Genomic DNA, 10456 nt, shown 5'->3' with positions numbered 1-10456 from the left:
GTAACGTCGATTGTAAAAGGTAATGTCGATTAGGATGTTTTGCGCAGTCGAGAGGTGTATAAGGCTGCAAATGCAAAGAGCACGTCTATTGTATAGCTCAAGAATCAAAGAGATAGAATAATCATAGTAAGTCCACGGAGGTCTCTATAGAAGAACTGACAAATACAAAAATATCTTCGCAAAGTCAACCTTGTGCACTCTCAGATTTTTTCTTGCTGAACGAGACTACACCCCTCACGGTCTTCGCACTTCCACTAAGGAGTACTACTGGGGCTGCACATTCTTGACCCATCCAAGCCTTCGTGGATATTTCTCATAGGCGTGAGCAATCTACTCTCTATTGGCTTACTATGGCGAACTACCCAAGAATGGTGCTATTCTAGAAGGAAACGGCTGTCCAGCGGACCCCTGGAGCCTCAGCCCAGCAGTGGCTTGGCCCTGCGCCATTCAACAGCTGAAGTACATCTCCAACGCTCCGGTTAATCTCCGACTTGCCCGTGGTCCAAGGAGAAAAGGGCGATGCAGCTGCTACTAAGGCGGGGGTGCTGGTTGGCTGCTACAGCTGTCAAGTTGGGTACCAGGGTGGATCGCCATCGGTATTCAATATTGCACCTGACGATCAGGATGTTCTAGACGAGAGCAGTCGGGTCGTCATACTGCAATAGGCTATGCAGGTCTAAAGTCAGCAGTAGAGCTGAAAATAGGGCATCCGCTAGGCCGGTAGTTGGATGAAGGTTATATTAGGCCACCAATGAAGGATCGCCACCGGCATGCAGAAGTGCCGGGACCGCAAGATTTTAGGCTGGATTGTGAATAGCTCACCTCAGCGAGAGTAAGACAAGCCTCCATAGAGCGTAAGCCATCTGATAGTGCTGGGCTCTGTGGACGCTGAGACAGACTCCATCGGCTCCATAACGCAACCCTAGCCCATCTCCTTTTTGGCCCCCAAGTACTTCTGTTTTCTATGCTGTTGTATCAAAACCGACTGTACAAAACCATTACCGTACGGAGCAGAGCTGACAAAGCCCCTTTTGAACAGAATCAGATTGAGCCAAGCTAGGGACGCTCCTGCAGCAAGGTGCACCTCACGGCACAGCCTGGGCTCGAGCTCAGCCCTTGCACCCACAGTACCTTCAAACATCTCGAACACGTTCGCAGTTTTGTGGTCCGTTCCTAAACAGTTTCTCTAAAGTATACAGGAATGAGATGAGTGAACCCAAGGTTGATCAGTCTGTCCCTGAAGATGCTCCAATCATCAGTGAAGCGCCAGATGAGAGCACTGTCAATGAGACGGACTATCCCGCTCTCAGTACCTGGCGATTAGTTCTTGTTACAACGGGTATTCTCCTCACATATCTAATCGTGCGTTTCAGTTTCGTGTCGGCTGGTCTACTATTAATGGCATTTAGGTTGGAATCGATGAGTCGATCGTTTGTATGCACACCTCCCAACGCTCAAAACTCTCTACTAACTTCACCAGCAACGGCCCTCCCTACAATTGCATCAGAGTTCAACAGTACCCAGGATATCGGCGCGTATGGATCGGCATTTTTGTTACCCCAGGCGGTTATGCAGCCGTTCTTTGGGAAGCTGTATGCGGTATGGAATATCAAGCCGATATACTTGGGGTCCTTGATTCTGTTCGAAGGTCTGTTCTGCTTCACTCATAATGTCGCAATACTAATGGTAACAGTCGGATCGGTCATTGCGGCGTCTGCGCAAACTTCCAGTGCTCTCATCGGCGGTCGTGCTCTGTCTGGTATCGGCGCTGTCGGATTGACAGTGGGCGGACTGATCATGCTCACCACGATGGCGAAACCACAGGTCCAAAATCTCCTTGTCGGAATCGCGACTGCTATCATTAGTGAGTTGTCAGCCAGCAACGCTATCTTCGCTAACGAATTCAGGTATCAGCTCGGTTCTTGGACCCTTGTTTGGGGGTGTAATTGTCGACGGCGCAGGATGGCGGTGGTGCTTTTGGATCAACCTGCCCATTGGCGGCGCAGTCCTCTTTTTACTAATTGCCTCGATGACATTTCCTTTTCCAAAGCGACCGGAGCGGTCACAAGCTCTGCGAGAGAAGCTGATGCACCTGGACCTTCTCGGAACCGCGCTGCTGGGGTTGACTCTGATCCCCTTGCTTCTTGCTCTGCAATATGGTGTCGAGCGACCATGGGACAATCCTACCGTCATTGCAATGTTCTGTCTCGCTGGCGCATCATTTCCAGCCTTCTTAATCCAGCAGTCCAAGCGAACTCGCGAAGGCCTGATACCCCTGCGAATCATCCGTGTGCGCAATGTCTGGGCAGCCTGTGGTTTGCTATCCTTCCTCTTCGCGGCTATCGGTGCGGTCTTCTACTACCTACCGTTGTGGTTCCAGGCTGTTCAGGGCCTCTCGGCACGCGACAGTGGTTTCCGAACCATAGCATACGTTGTCGCCTCTGCCGTTGGTGTAGGAATCGCTGTGGGCGCGATGACAAAACTACCACACCTCAACCCCCTTCTTATCGCTGGATCGACAATCTTTTGGATTGCCACAGGCTTATTCACCATGCTAAAAGTGGACAGCTCGACAGCATACACAGTCGGCATCCAAGTCCTAGCCGGTGGGGGCTTCGGCCTCTGTGTGCTCTGTCAAACCGTGTGTCCGCGGCTAGTCCTATCAAAGACAGACGTTCAGCAATGCCACAGCGTCACACTCATGCTGCAAGTTCTGGCCAGGTATGTCGCTCAAATTCCTCACTTCACCTCATGAAACCCTGTAATGTCGAAACTGACTCTTTCCGCCTACACAGCTCTTTCTCCATCCAGATTGCGAACATCGCACTCAGCCAGCTTCTCAAAGACAATATGTCGTCCCTCTCCCTACCGCCTGAAACCGTCGCAGGGGCGCTCGGTAATCTCGAAAACATTCGCAACTCCGTGCCCGCGGAGACAGTGGCCCTTGTTCTAGATGCGCTGAATGACGCCTTCCAACGCGCATTTAATATCGGTATTGGCACGGCCGCTGTAGCGTGGGCGTTTTCGCTGGCTGTGGAGTGGCGCCGCTTGGAGGGGAAGGAGAAGAAGATTGATTCCGAGAGTGAGTCGGAGTCTGGATCTTCGGTCGCTGGGGAAGGAACGGAGATGCAAGTACGCTAGTTTGAGAACGGCTCGACCGTTTTGCTTCCTCTTGCTGCAGCTTAAAGTGTTTTCCTTGGAGATGTGGATTTGACTGGCTGTTTATGATTTAGGCTAGGTGTATTCAGCTTCTAGATTGGGTCTTGTCTCGGGATTTACTCGTTTGCATTGACGTCGCATGTTAATAATATATAATTGATGCTACCACGCAAATTGACAAGGCATTTTCAACGTATATTGAATTTTTTTTTCTCAACAAGAGGCCATAATGCTTTCAACTGTCTTTCAAGTGTATTATGGACAGGGGTTGCGTTGCGCACTCGATGCACAGACGGCGAGACGCAGCTATGGATGAGCCCACAAAGCCACCCAATGAGACTATCAATCTACTCGTGGACATCGCCAGATTCAGTCTTCATAGTGCAAGCGTAAGCTCACGACCAATTCGATTTTGACTCCTACGCACCAAGTACTACTGCTACTACTACAATTCCAAGCCTGCGCGAAAGAATTTCTACTTCCGCTCGCAAAACACTCTTCGTCCCTACGACTTTATTTCTTCCATTTTACGGTCCACACTGACAGCCAGATCACTAATCGAAGTCTCAATCCAACTTCCCCTTATCCCCCACATTTGCCCACCATATCACTAATCTTATCTAGTAATGGCAGACTTGAAACACCAGACTCAGACCTTCTTAGCAGCAAACCAACAGCACTGAGCAAAGCCTCAGTCAGTGCCAGACCAGACTGTGAGTCACTAAAACTTTGTGAAATCTTCGCCTCAGACTTCAAATCAGGCGTCCAACTCCAACGTCAAAATCTCCACAATCGCCCCCATTCGACTCCGATTTCCTGATTCCATTCGCCACCTCATCAATCTCACGGATTCTCACCCTGACAGCCCGCCCACCGGGCTGAAGAATGCCAAACAGAGTGACCACCAATAACATCCGGGAGCAAGTGTTGGCAGCGCGGCTCACGGGTGGGGGATGGTTAGGGGCTGACGCGGATCCCTGTCAGGCTGTCATTTGTTTTTCAGTGAAGGTTTTGCCTTGAGGCTTGAGCTAACTTCTACCGGCCTAGTGGCCTTGTAAGGCGGGCCGGCGCCGGGAGCGTTCCTTGGTGTGCCACCGGAGGAGGTTAAGCATATTATTTGATCAGGGATGTTATATTAGGCGGGCTGTTGGTTGGTAAAGGAGTGCTTTCAGCTTGCATGCTGTATACCGACACCTAGAGTAGAAAGAAGAAGACAAGAATGTAAGAAGTTGATGAGGATTAATGACCACCGAGCAACACACTATAGTGGGGCCCAGCTGAAGCCAACGGCCGGCGGCCGCTTCACAAATTCCGGAGCCCTAACTGCTCCTGGAATGATCGCACGCCATGGCAGGGATGATGACTCGCGAGCCCGCAACACCCCAGTCCGCCGGAAAATTCTTTCTCGTTGCCAAAGCCGTAGTGCAATGCTAGTATGGGAATGGAAGTATGTGTTTGCTATAACCGGAAACTTCCTCCTTAAAGACGCAGTGCACTCTTGCGAGGTTAGTGCAGGGCTAGTATGTAAACGGAAACATCTCTACTATATCTCGTTGGTTATTATTCACTCCTCGGAGATCCTATTAGTCACGGGTCATAAATCCTACTTACCAGCACCATGCAGCTGGCTGTAGCTTCAGATGCGGATGCGGATGCGGATGCGGATGCAACTCCATGCAAGGTAAGCTTGTCCTCAAGACTCGGACCCCTGTCGCCATCCAAGACAGGACTACACTACAATACTGTACATACCCAACGTGTCTCGCCTAAGCCTCTTCTCGCAAGCTCAAGTCAGTCATTGCCATGGCGTGTTGTATTCCCAGCCTCTGCTTCGCTGCGGCAGCCCAGATGGCACGAATCCGCTGCGGCTTTGCTTGACAGTTTTCTAGCGCTGATACTCCGAGCCGCATCAAACAGCTAATCATCTAACAGAAAAGAAGGAGTGCGAGCAGCGAGTGGCATGCACGGATACTTGGGTGTCCACTACAGGGCGGTATTTGGCGAGCCGTATGGTATGCGTATTTACGTACGAGCTGTATAGTTCTGTTTTATATGAGATACAGTAGACCGCTACTATACAGCAGCAACAGAACAGCAGACCAGATTTGAGCCCCTGAACTGGCTGGTCAATCTAGAGCTCGATGGCTGAGTAGGAGAATTCAGCCGTGCTGTCGACGAAAAAAGAACCAAACCCAGCCCAAGTGGTCTGACAGGGCAGGCTGTGTTTCCGACGAAGACATGGGGAGATGGACGGTGGATGTGAGGTCGATCTCGCTCGAGCAGGAGTTTGCTTTCAGTTAGACTCAGTAATCGATATATTCCCACGCACTCCGTAGAGGTCGTGGTGGTCTTGATAGCGAATCTTGTTTGTCTCTGTGACTATACCCTAATCCATCAACATGTCTGTCTCTATCTTCCAGAGGACGCGTCCTCGTGCGGTTCCTCGCCGCTTCTCAATCTCCTTGAATCATTCCTTGCCGTATAGCTCTATCTCAAGAGCAAACCGTGCCCCCGCTGCCGCTGCAGCTGTCTCTTCTCAACCTTCTGTCGAACCTATCCCTACATCTACACCACTTTTCCCTCAGACTCAAACACGTCCGACATCACAATGGAATGCACGCGGCGACGAGCCCATCACGGCAGAGACTGTCAAAGCTCTGGTGACGAACAACCTCTCGAATCTGGGTGTCAAGAACTTTCTGTCACCGGAGGAGTGTGCCCGGATGGTTAAGATTATAAGGACGCATACCATTGTACGCCTTTCTTCGCTTCCACCCTCTGTCCTATAATATACAACTACCACAGTGAACTGACTGAACAATGCACAGGACTCCTACGGCGCAAACGTCTACCCTCCCATTGGAAAAGTTGGCGTGACCCAGTTCGATAACCAGAATGGTATGCCTTCCTTTTCGTTCCACAAGTACTCTGCCTACGCATCTCAGCACAGAACGAACTAACTTCTGATCTCTTCGAGTCTAGACAAAGAAACGTACTTCGCCTCCGTCCCCTCCGCACTAACTCTCCAAAACCGCTTCAAGACCGAAGCCAACATCGACATCATCGCCCGCGTCGCCTCCTACCTCAGCAGCGTTACAAACACCCCCGTACGACTCGCACGCGAAACCATCCCATCCGCAGACGGCTCAGGTACAGAACAGAAGTCTTACTTCGCAGGCCTCCTCCGCCTCATCAACTCCTCAGCCCTCATCCACGCCGACTACGGCCCCTTCGACGCCCCCGGGTGGGAAATCGGCTCCATAACCGCGCAGCTTTCGTGGAATATTCTTCTGCGGGAAGTTGAGGGCGGGGAATGTGTGATCTACCGCCGGTTCTGGCAGGGGAAGAGCGATGATGAGAGGTTCCGGCAGCCGGCGCCCGGGTATGGCTATCGGAGGGAGAGTGTGGACGGGGTGGAGTGTCAGGTTGTGAAGCCTGAGAGGGGGGAGCTGACGCTGTTTAATTCGAGGAATTTTCATGAGGTGAGGGCTGTTGATGTTGCGAGGGGCGAGAGGTATACGGTTAGTTCGTTTATTGGGGTTTTGCCTGTCAAGAGGGAGGATGGAGGGGATGGGGTGGAGATTATTTTGTGGTCGTAGGAGCACATAGTGTTTGTTTTCGGGTTGTTTGTTAGGATTCCAATTCCATGGATGTCTAGGTAGACTGTTTGCTTACAGTATTTGGTCCTTGTCTGCGTACTTGATGAGGATATCAAAAATCACTCTCTGAATTCGGAGATTCTGCATCAATCTCCATCTAAAACACTCCCAGCGCCACGCCGCGCCATAGTGACGCTAGAGGATAGAGGATGCAGATCGAAAGGACCTTAGATTAGCTGATTGATTAAAACGTCTTGGCCCCCAGAGGCTGGGCATTTGCCAGTGGAGCCCAGCTGAAGGGTGAGCCGCGCTAGAGATGGCTTAGCGTAGCTCACAGATTGCGTCCACTGATCCGGCCGATTCCACTTTTGTTCGGTGTTGGTTTGAATGAGGCGGGGCTAGTCTCTGGGATAATAAGTGGATTGTGCTTTTGTCGCGACTGAGATTCTGGTCACCTCAGCTCAGCCATACTTGGGTGAGGCAAATTATAGGGACACGGTGTCTTGGTAGAGCTGGAGGACATGAGACGTGCGATATCGGGCTATCCGTACTCCCCGCTGAAATCTTGCCTTCGTCCGAATCTCAATTTCCATCCATCCCTAACCAGAGCCTCTCGAGTCGCAATTGACATTACTCCTCGTGTTGTTCCCGTCCCCAGATCTACATTCAGCCTCTATACAACCCATCAAGGGCAACCTCTATCCATCATGGTACGCACTCCTTCCCCAGCTTTGCCCCCAACAAGACTTACCCCCCAAAACTTTATTCCACTCCCTTCCTCCCCATACAAATTCAATTCTAGAAGCAAAGTACTCACAATCTTCCAGACAACCACAAAAACGATCCCCCTCTACCAAACTGACGAGAGACAACACACGCACACAACCACAATCCAAAAGATCTACCCCGTCTCCCTCCTCTCCGAGACCAACAAGCCCCTCTTCAAATCCCCCTCTGAAAAGGACTTCATCCTCGTCGTCGCAGAGACAGTCTTCTACGCACAGGGAGGCGGGCAGCCCTCCGACACGGGCATCATCACTCTAGATAGCGACCGAGAGGGCGTGATATTCACCGTCTCCTCTGTCCGAAACGGCGAAGGAGGAGAGATACTGCATTTGGGGTCTTTCTCCACCGACATTCCAGACGGGTCAGAAGAAGTGCCATTCAAGACCGGAGACGCGGTTTTCCAGAAGATCGACTCGGAGAAACGAGTGCTGAACTCTCGGATCCACACGGCGGGCCATATAATCGGTCTCTCGGTGCGCGCTCTCACGCTGTCAACGGGTGAGAAAGAAGCGACGATCCCGCCTGTCACGGAGCTGAAGGCGCAGCACTATCCGGATCTGGCGTTTGTGGACTTCCAGGGTTCGATTGAGGGGAAATTCAAGGATGCGATCCAGAAACAGGTGGATGAGTATGTGGCTGCGAAATTGCCGGTGAAGGTGTATTTCTGGAATGAGGAGGAGCTTAGGGAGAAGTGTGCTGTTGTCCCGGGTGCTGTGAGTATTCCGGAGGGGGAGCTTGTGCGGGCGGTTGATATTGTGGGTGCTGGGGCTTACCCTTGTGGTGGGACGCATGTGGAGGATACGGGGGTCGTTGGGAAGGTGACGGTTAAGAAGATTAGTAGGAGTAAGGGGAATAGTAAGGTTTCTTATACTGTTAGTTAGATTATAACATAGATTTGTGGTTTTTCTTATGGTTATGGGCGAGATGTGGTCACGATCCTGAAGTGTAAGAATAGCATGTCTAGGAATCTATCCAGTAGGAGACGGGTTGGGACTGGTTTCTAGTCCGAGTCTATTGAGGCAGAGGTATAGTACATCGTGTTCCGCTGTTGATCACCGATCTTCCTCTTCCATTGCTAAGGACCGTCTGTCCTGGGAGCGCCTGTCGCGAGCTCGCTCAATCTCCACGCTGCTCGTGCGCACATGGTCGTATCGGCCGTGAGACAAGTCTAATGACCGCATGCTCATCTCGCGCACCGACTCCATCCCATCTTTTGACGACGAGGATGCCGTCTTCGACAAAGTCAACAGGGTAATACCGGCAAAGTTGAGCAAAAATCCGCACATCATCGAGATGATGCTGGTCCAGTCGCTGGTGTTCAGTCCCTGGTAGAAGATGATTGAGGCAGAGAGCGTGCATGTCGTAAATACGACATAGTACATCGCGTTCACACTGTTTAGTCAGCAGACGTATTCACCTATTTGGGAGAAAACATACAGAGACGCGGGAAATTCGCCCATGGCCTTATTCAGATAGTTCATCTGCGTCAAGGTGGTAACCACCAAGACCAAAGCGAAGGCATACGTCGACGCATGCGTGAACTGGTTATCTCCGGCAATGGTAAGCTTCACAGCAATACCAAACGCCTTGACCGACATGACCGAGACGGAACCGACGGAGGAGCAAATCGAGATGTAGACCAGCGGATTCGTCCGGCCTTGAACGGGGGCGACCTTATAGATCATATAACTGGCAAAGATGCAAACAAAGATGCAGTACGCGATGAAAACTGATTCATCAGTAAGGATCAAGGGGGCGAGGCCAGACAAGTAACTTACAAGGCTGAATCGCAAGATGCAAAATCTCATCAATTGTCTTGATATCCTTATCGGCCGGCGCATGGAGCACCAACAGTACCGACCCCAACAGACACGTCGCACATCCAAGTTTCCCAAGAACATTAATAACCTCTTTCAGAAAGTACGCGCCCATCAACGTCCTACCCTGTCAGCGCGACACAATGTCGAGATCAAGAACAACCTCCACTCACCCAATAAGCACACTCAGCGCACCCAACGGCGTGACCAGCACAGCCGGGGCAAACGCATATGCAGCGGTGTTCATAATCTCGCCTGAAACCACTATAGCCGTTGTCAGTACCCCCGTGCAACGTTGTATCCGGTCGGTCCATACGCATTATTGTCCCGCACCACCACACCGGACTCCACATGTATTCGAATCCGTCTCCGTTGAAGCCATACTTCTCGGCCGCTTGCATGAGACCCTGTTGTATCGCACCATGTCAGTGGGCAGTCTGGGTTCGGCGGGATCGAGGGCGGACCTTTTTCGTGACGACATAGCTAGAACCTGCAAAAGCAAGCGTCAGAAACCGGTAAACCTGCTATAGCGATAAATGAAGGAAACATACCAATAGCCGCGGAAGCGAAAACCGCCAGGGACAAGCCAATAAATCTGAAGCGCGGAGTCAGCGGCTGTGGAGAGGACAGATTGAAGGAGTCGGAACGAGATTAGGCAGCCGCATACTTATCGTCGACCATGCTCACCGGTTCGAGAGGCGCCGGACATCGATCGAGGGGAGGGAAATAATAATGTAGGAGAAGGAAGGTCGTGTGAGGAGTGGGAGGCTGAATAGGAAGAGTGGAAGTCGCGCAGGCGAGATTGACGGATGGGATGAGGTTGTTTCAACTTTGATCGGCTTGCAGGGCGGGCCGGCCGAATCACAGCCTCGAGGGAGAATGCGTCAGCACTAGTATTTTTAGCAGCGCTTGGGATGTTCCTCCACCACTACGGCACACTTGTTGATGAGGATCTCGGATCTCCATATTTTTTGGCAATTCGTGACTTCGTGTAGATTCTCGAAACAAGACCACCTTTGTTGACCTAGTATCCTATAGATATTATGTGCCTGGATGTGGCGTGTCGCTGGTTGGTACGACCGTTGGTGCCTGAAC

At 51.4% G+C, this 10456-nt stretch overlaps 4 protein-coding genes across 4 annotated transcripts; 3 read left to right on the top strand and 1 right to left on the bottom strand.

Moving 5' to 3' along the window:
- Positions 1–1206: 1206 nt before the first annotated feature.
- BJY04DRAFT_221670 (major facilitator superfamily domain-containing protein) lies at positions 1207–3141 on the top strand (the record flags this gene model as incomplete). The annotated part of the gene is made up of 6 exons (XM_073717198.1): positions 1207–1362; positions 1410–1434; positions 1481–1648; positions 1694–1864; positions 1908–2721; positions 2796–3141. The coding sequence occupies 6 exons, from the start codon at positions 1207–1209 to the stop codon at positions 3139–3141; spliced, it is 1680 nt and encodes a 559-aa protein (XP_073567715.1).
- A 2383-nt stretch (positions 3142–5524) lies between these two features.
- On the top strand, positions 5525–6804 carry BJY04DRAFT_121749 (uncharacterized protein). The gene is made up of 3 exons (XM_073708348.1): positions 5525–5912; positions 5988–6057; positions 6142–6804. Exons 1-3 carry the CDS (start codon positions 5559–5561, stop codon positions 6756–6758), a joined length of 1041 nt encoding a protein of 346 aa, XP_073567714.1. The 5' UTR covers positions 5525–5558; the 3' UTR covers positions 6759–6804.
- A 262-nt stretch (positions 6805–7066) lies between these two features.
- Positions 7067–8685, top strand: BJY04DRAFT_121745 (putative alanine--tRNA ligase). Its single transcript, XM_073708347.1, has 2 exons — positions 7067–7468; positions 7586–8685. Exons 1-2 carry the CDS (start codon positions 7280–7282, stop codon positions 8423–8425), a joined length of 1029 nt encoding a protein of 342 aa, XP_073567713.1. The 5' UTR covers positions 7067–7279; the 3' UTR covers positions 8426–8685.
- On the bottom strand, positions 8511–10151 carry BJY04DRAFT_121688 (magnesium transporter). The gene is made up of 8 exons (XM_073708345.1): positions 10029–10151; positions 9913–9956; positions 9826–9851; positions 9678–9768; positions 9535–9625; positions 9323–9483; positions 8982–9273; positions 8511–8936 (listed from the first exon to the last, which is right to left on the bottom strand). Exons 1-8 carry the CDS (start codon positions 10040–10042, stop codon positions 8597–8599), a joined length of 1059 nt encoding a protein of 352 aa, XP_073567712.1. The 5' UTR covers positions 10043–10151; the 3' UTR covers positions 8511–8596.
- Between the last annotated feature and the right edge of the window lie 305 nt (positions 10152–10456).

This window comes from Aspergillus karnatakaensis, assembly GCF_047715665.1.
Source record: "Aspergillus karnatakaensis strain CBS 102800 unplaced genomic scaffold BJY04scaffold_51, whole genome shotgun sequence".
NCBI classification, from domain to species: Eukaryota; Fungi; Ascomycota; class Eurotiomycetes; order Eurotiales; family Aspergillaceae; genus Aspergillus; species Aspergillus karnatakaensis.
Note: the sequence above shows the minus strand (reverse complement) of the source record. Positions and strands in the feature narration are given on the sequence as shown.

Bases quoted from the DNA above. Each gene is read 5' to 3' on its own strand.
- BJY04DRAFT_121749 (XM_073708348.1), top strand. From the start codon at position 5,559: ATGTCTGTCTCTATCTTCCAGAGGACGCGTCCTCGTGCGGTTCCTCGC. The intron at 5,913-5,987 runs GTACGCCTTTCT...AACAATGCACAG, and splicing joins TTATAAGGACGCATACCATT to GACTCCTACGGCGCAAACGT. The intron at 6,058-6,141 runs GTATGCCTTCCT...CTTCGAGTCTAG, and splicing joins CCAGTTCGATAACCAGAATG to ACAAAGAAACGTACTTCGCC.
- BJY04DRAFT_121745 (XM_073708347.1), top strand. From the start codon at position 7,280: ATGAGACGTGCGATATCGGGCTATCCGTACTCCCCGCTGAAATCTTGC. The intron at 7,469-7,585 runs GTACGCACTCCT...ACAATCTTCCAG, and splicing joins GGCAACCTCTATCCATCATG to ACAACCACAAAAACGATCCC.
- BJY04DRAFT_121688 (XM_073708345.1), bottom strand. The intron at 9,769-9,825 runs GTCCGCCCTCGA...GCGATACAACAG, and splicing joins GCTATGTCGTCACGAAAAAG to GGTCTCATGCAAGCGGCCGA. The intron at 8,937-8,981 runs GTATGTTTTCTC...CTGACTAAACAG, and splicing joins GGCGAATTTCCCGCGTCTCT to TGTGAACGCGATGTACTATG.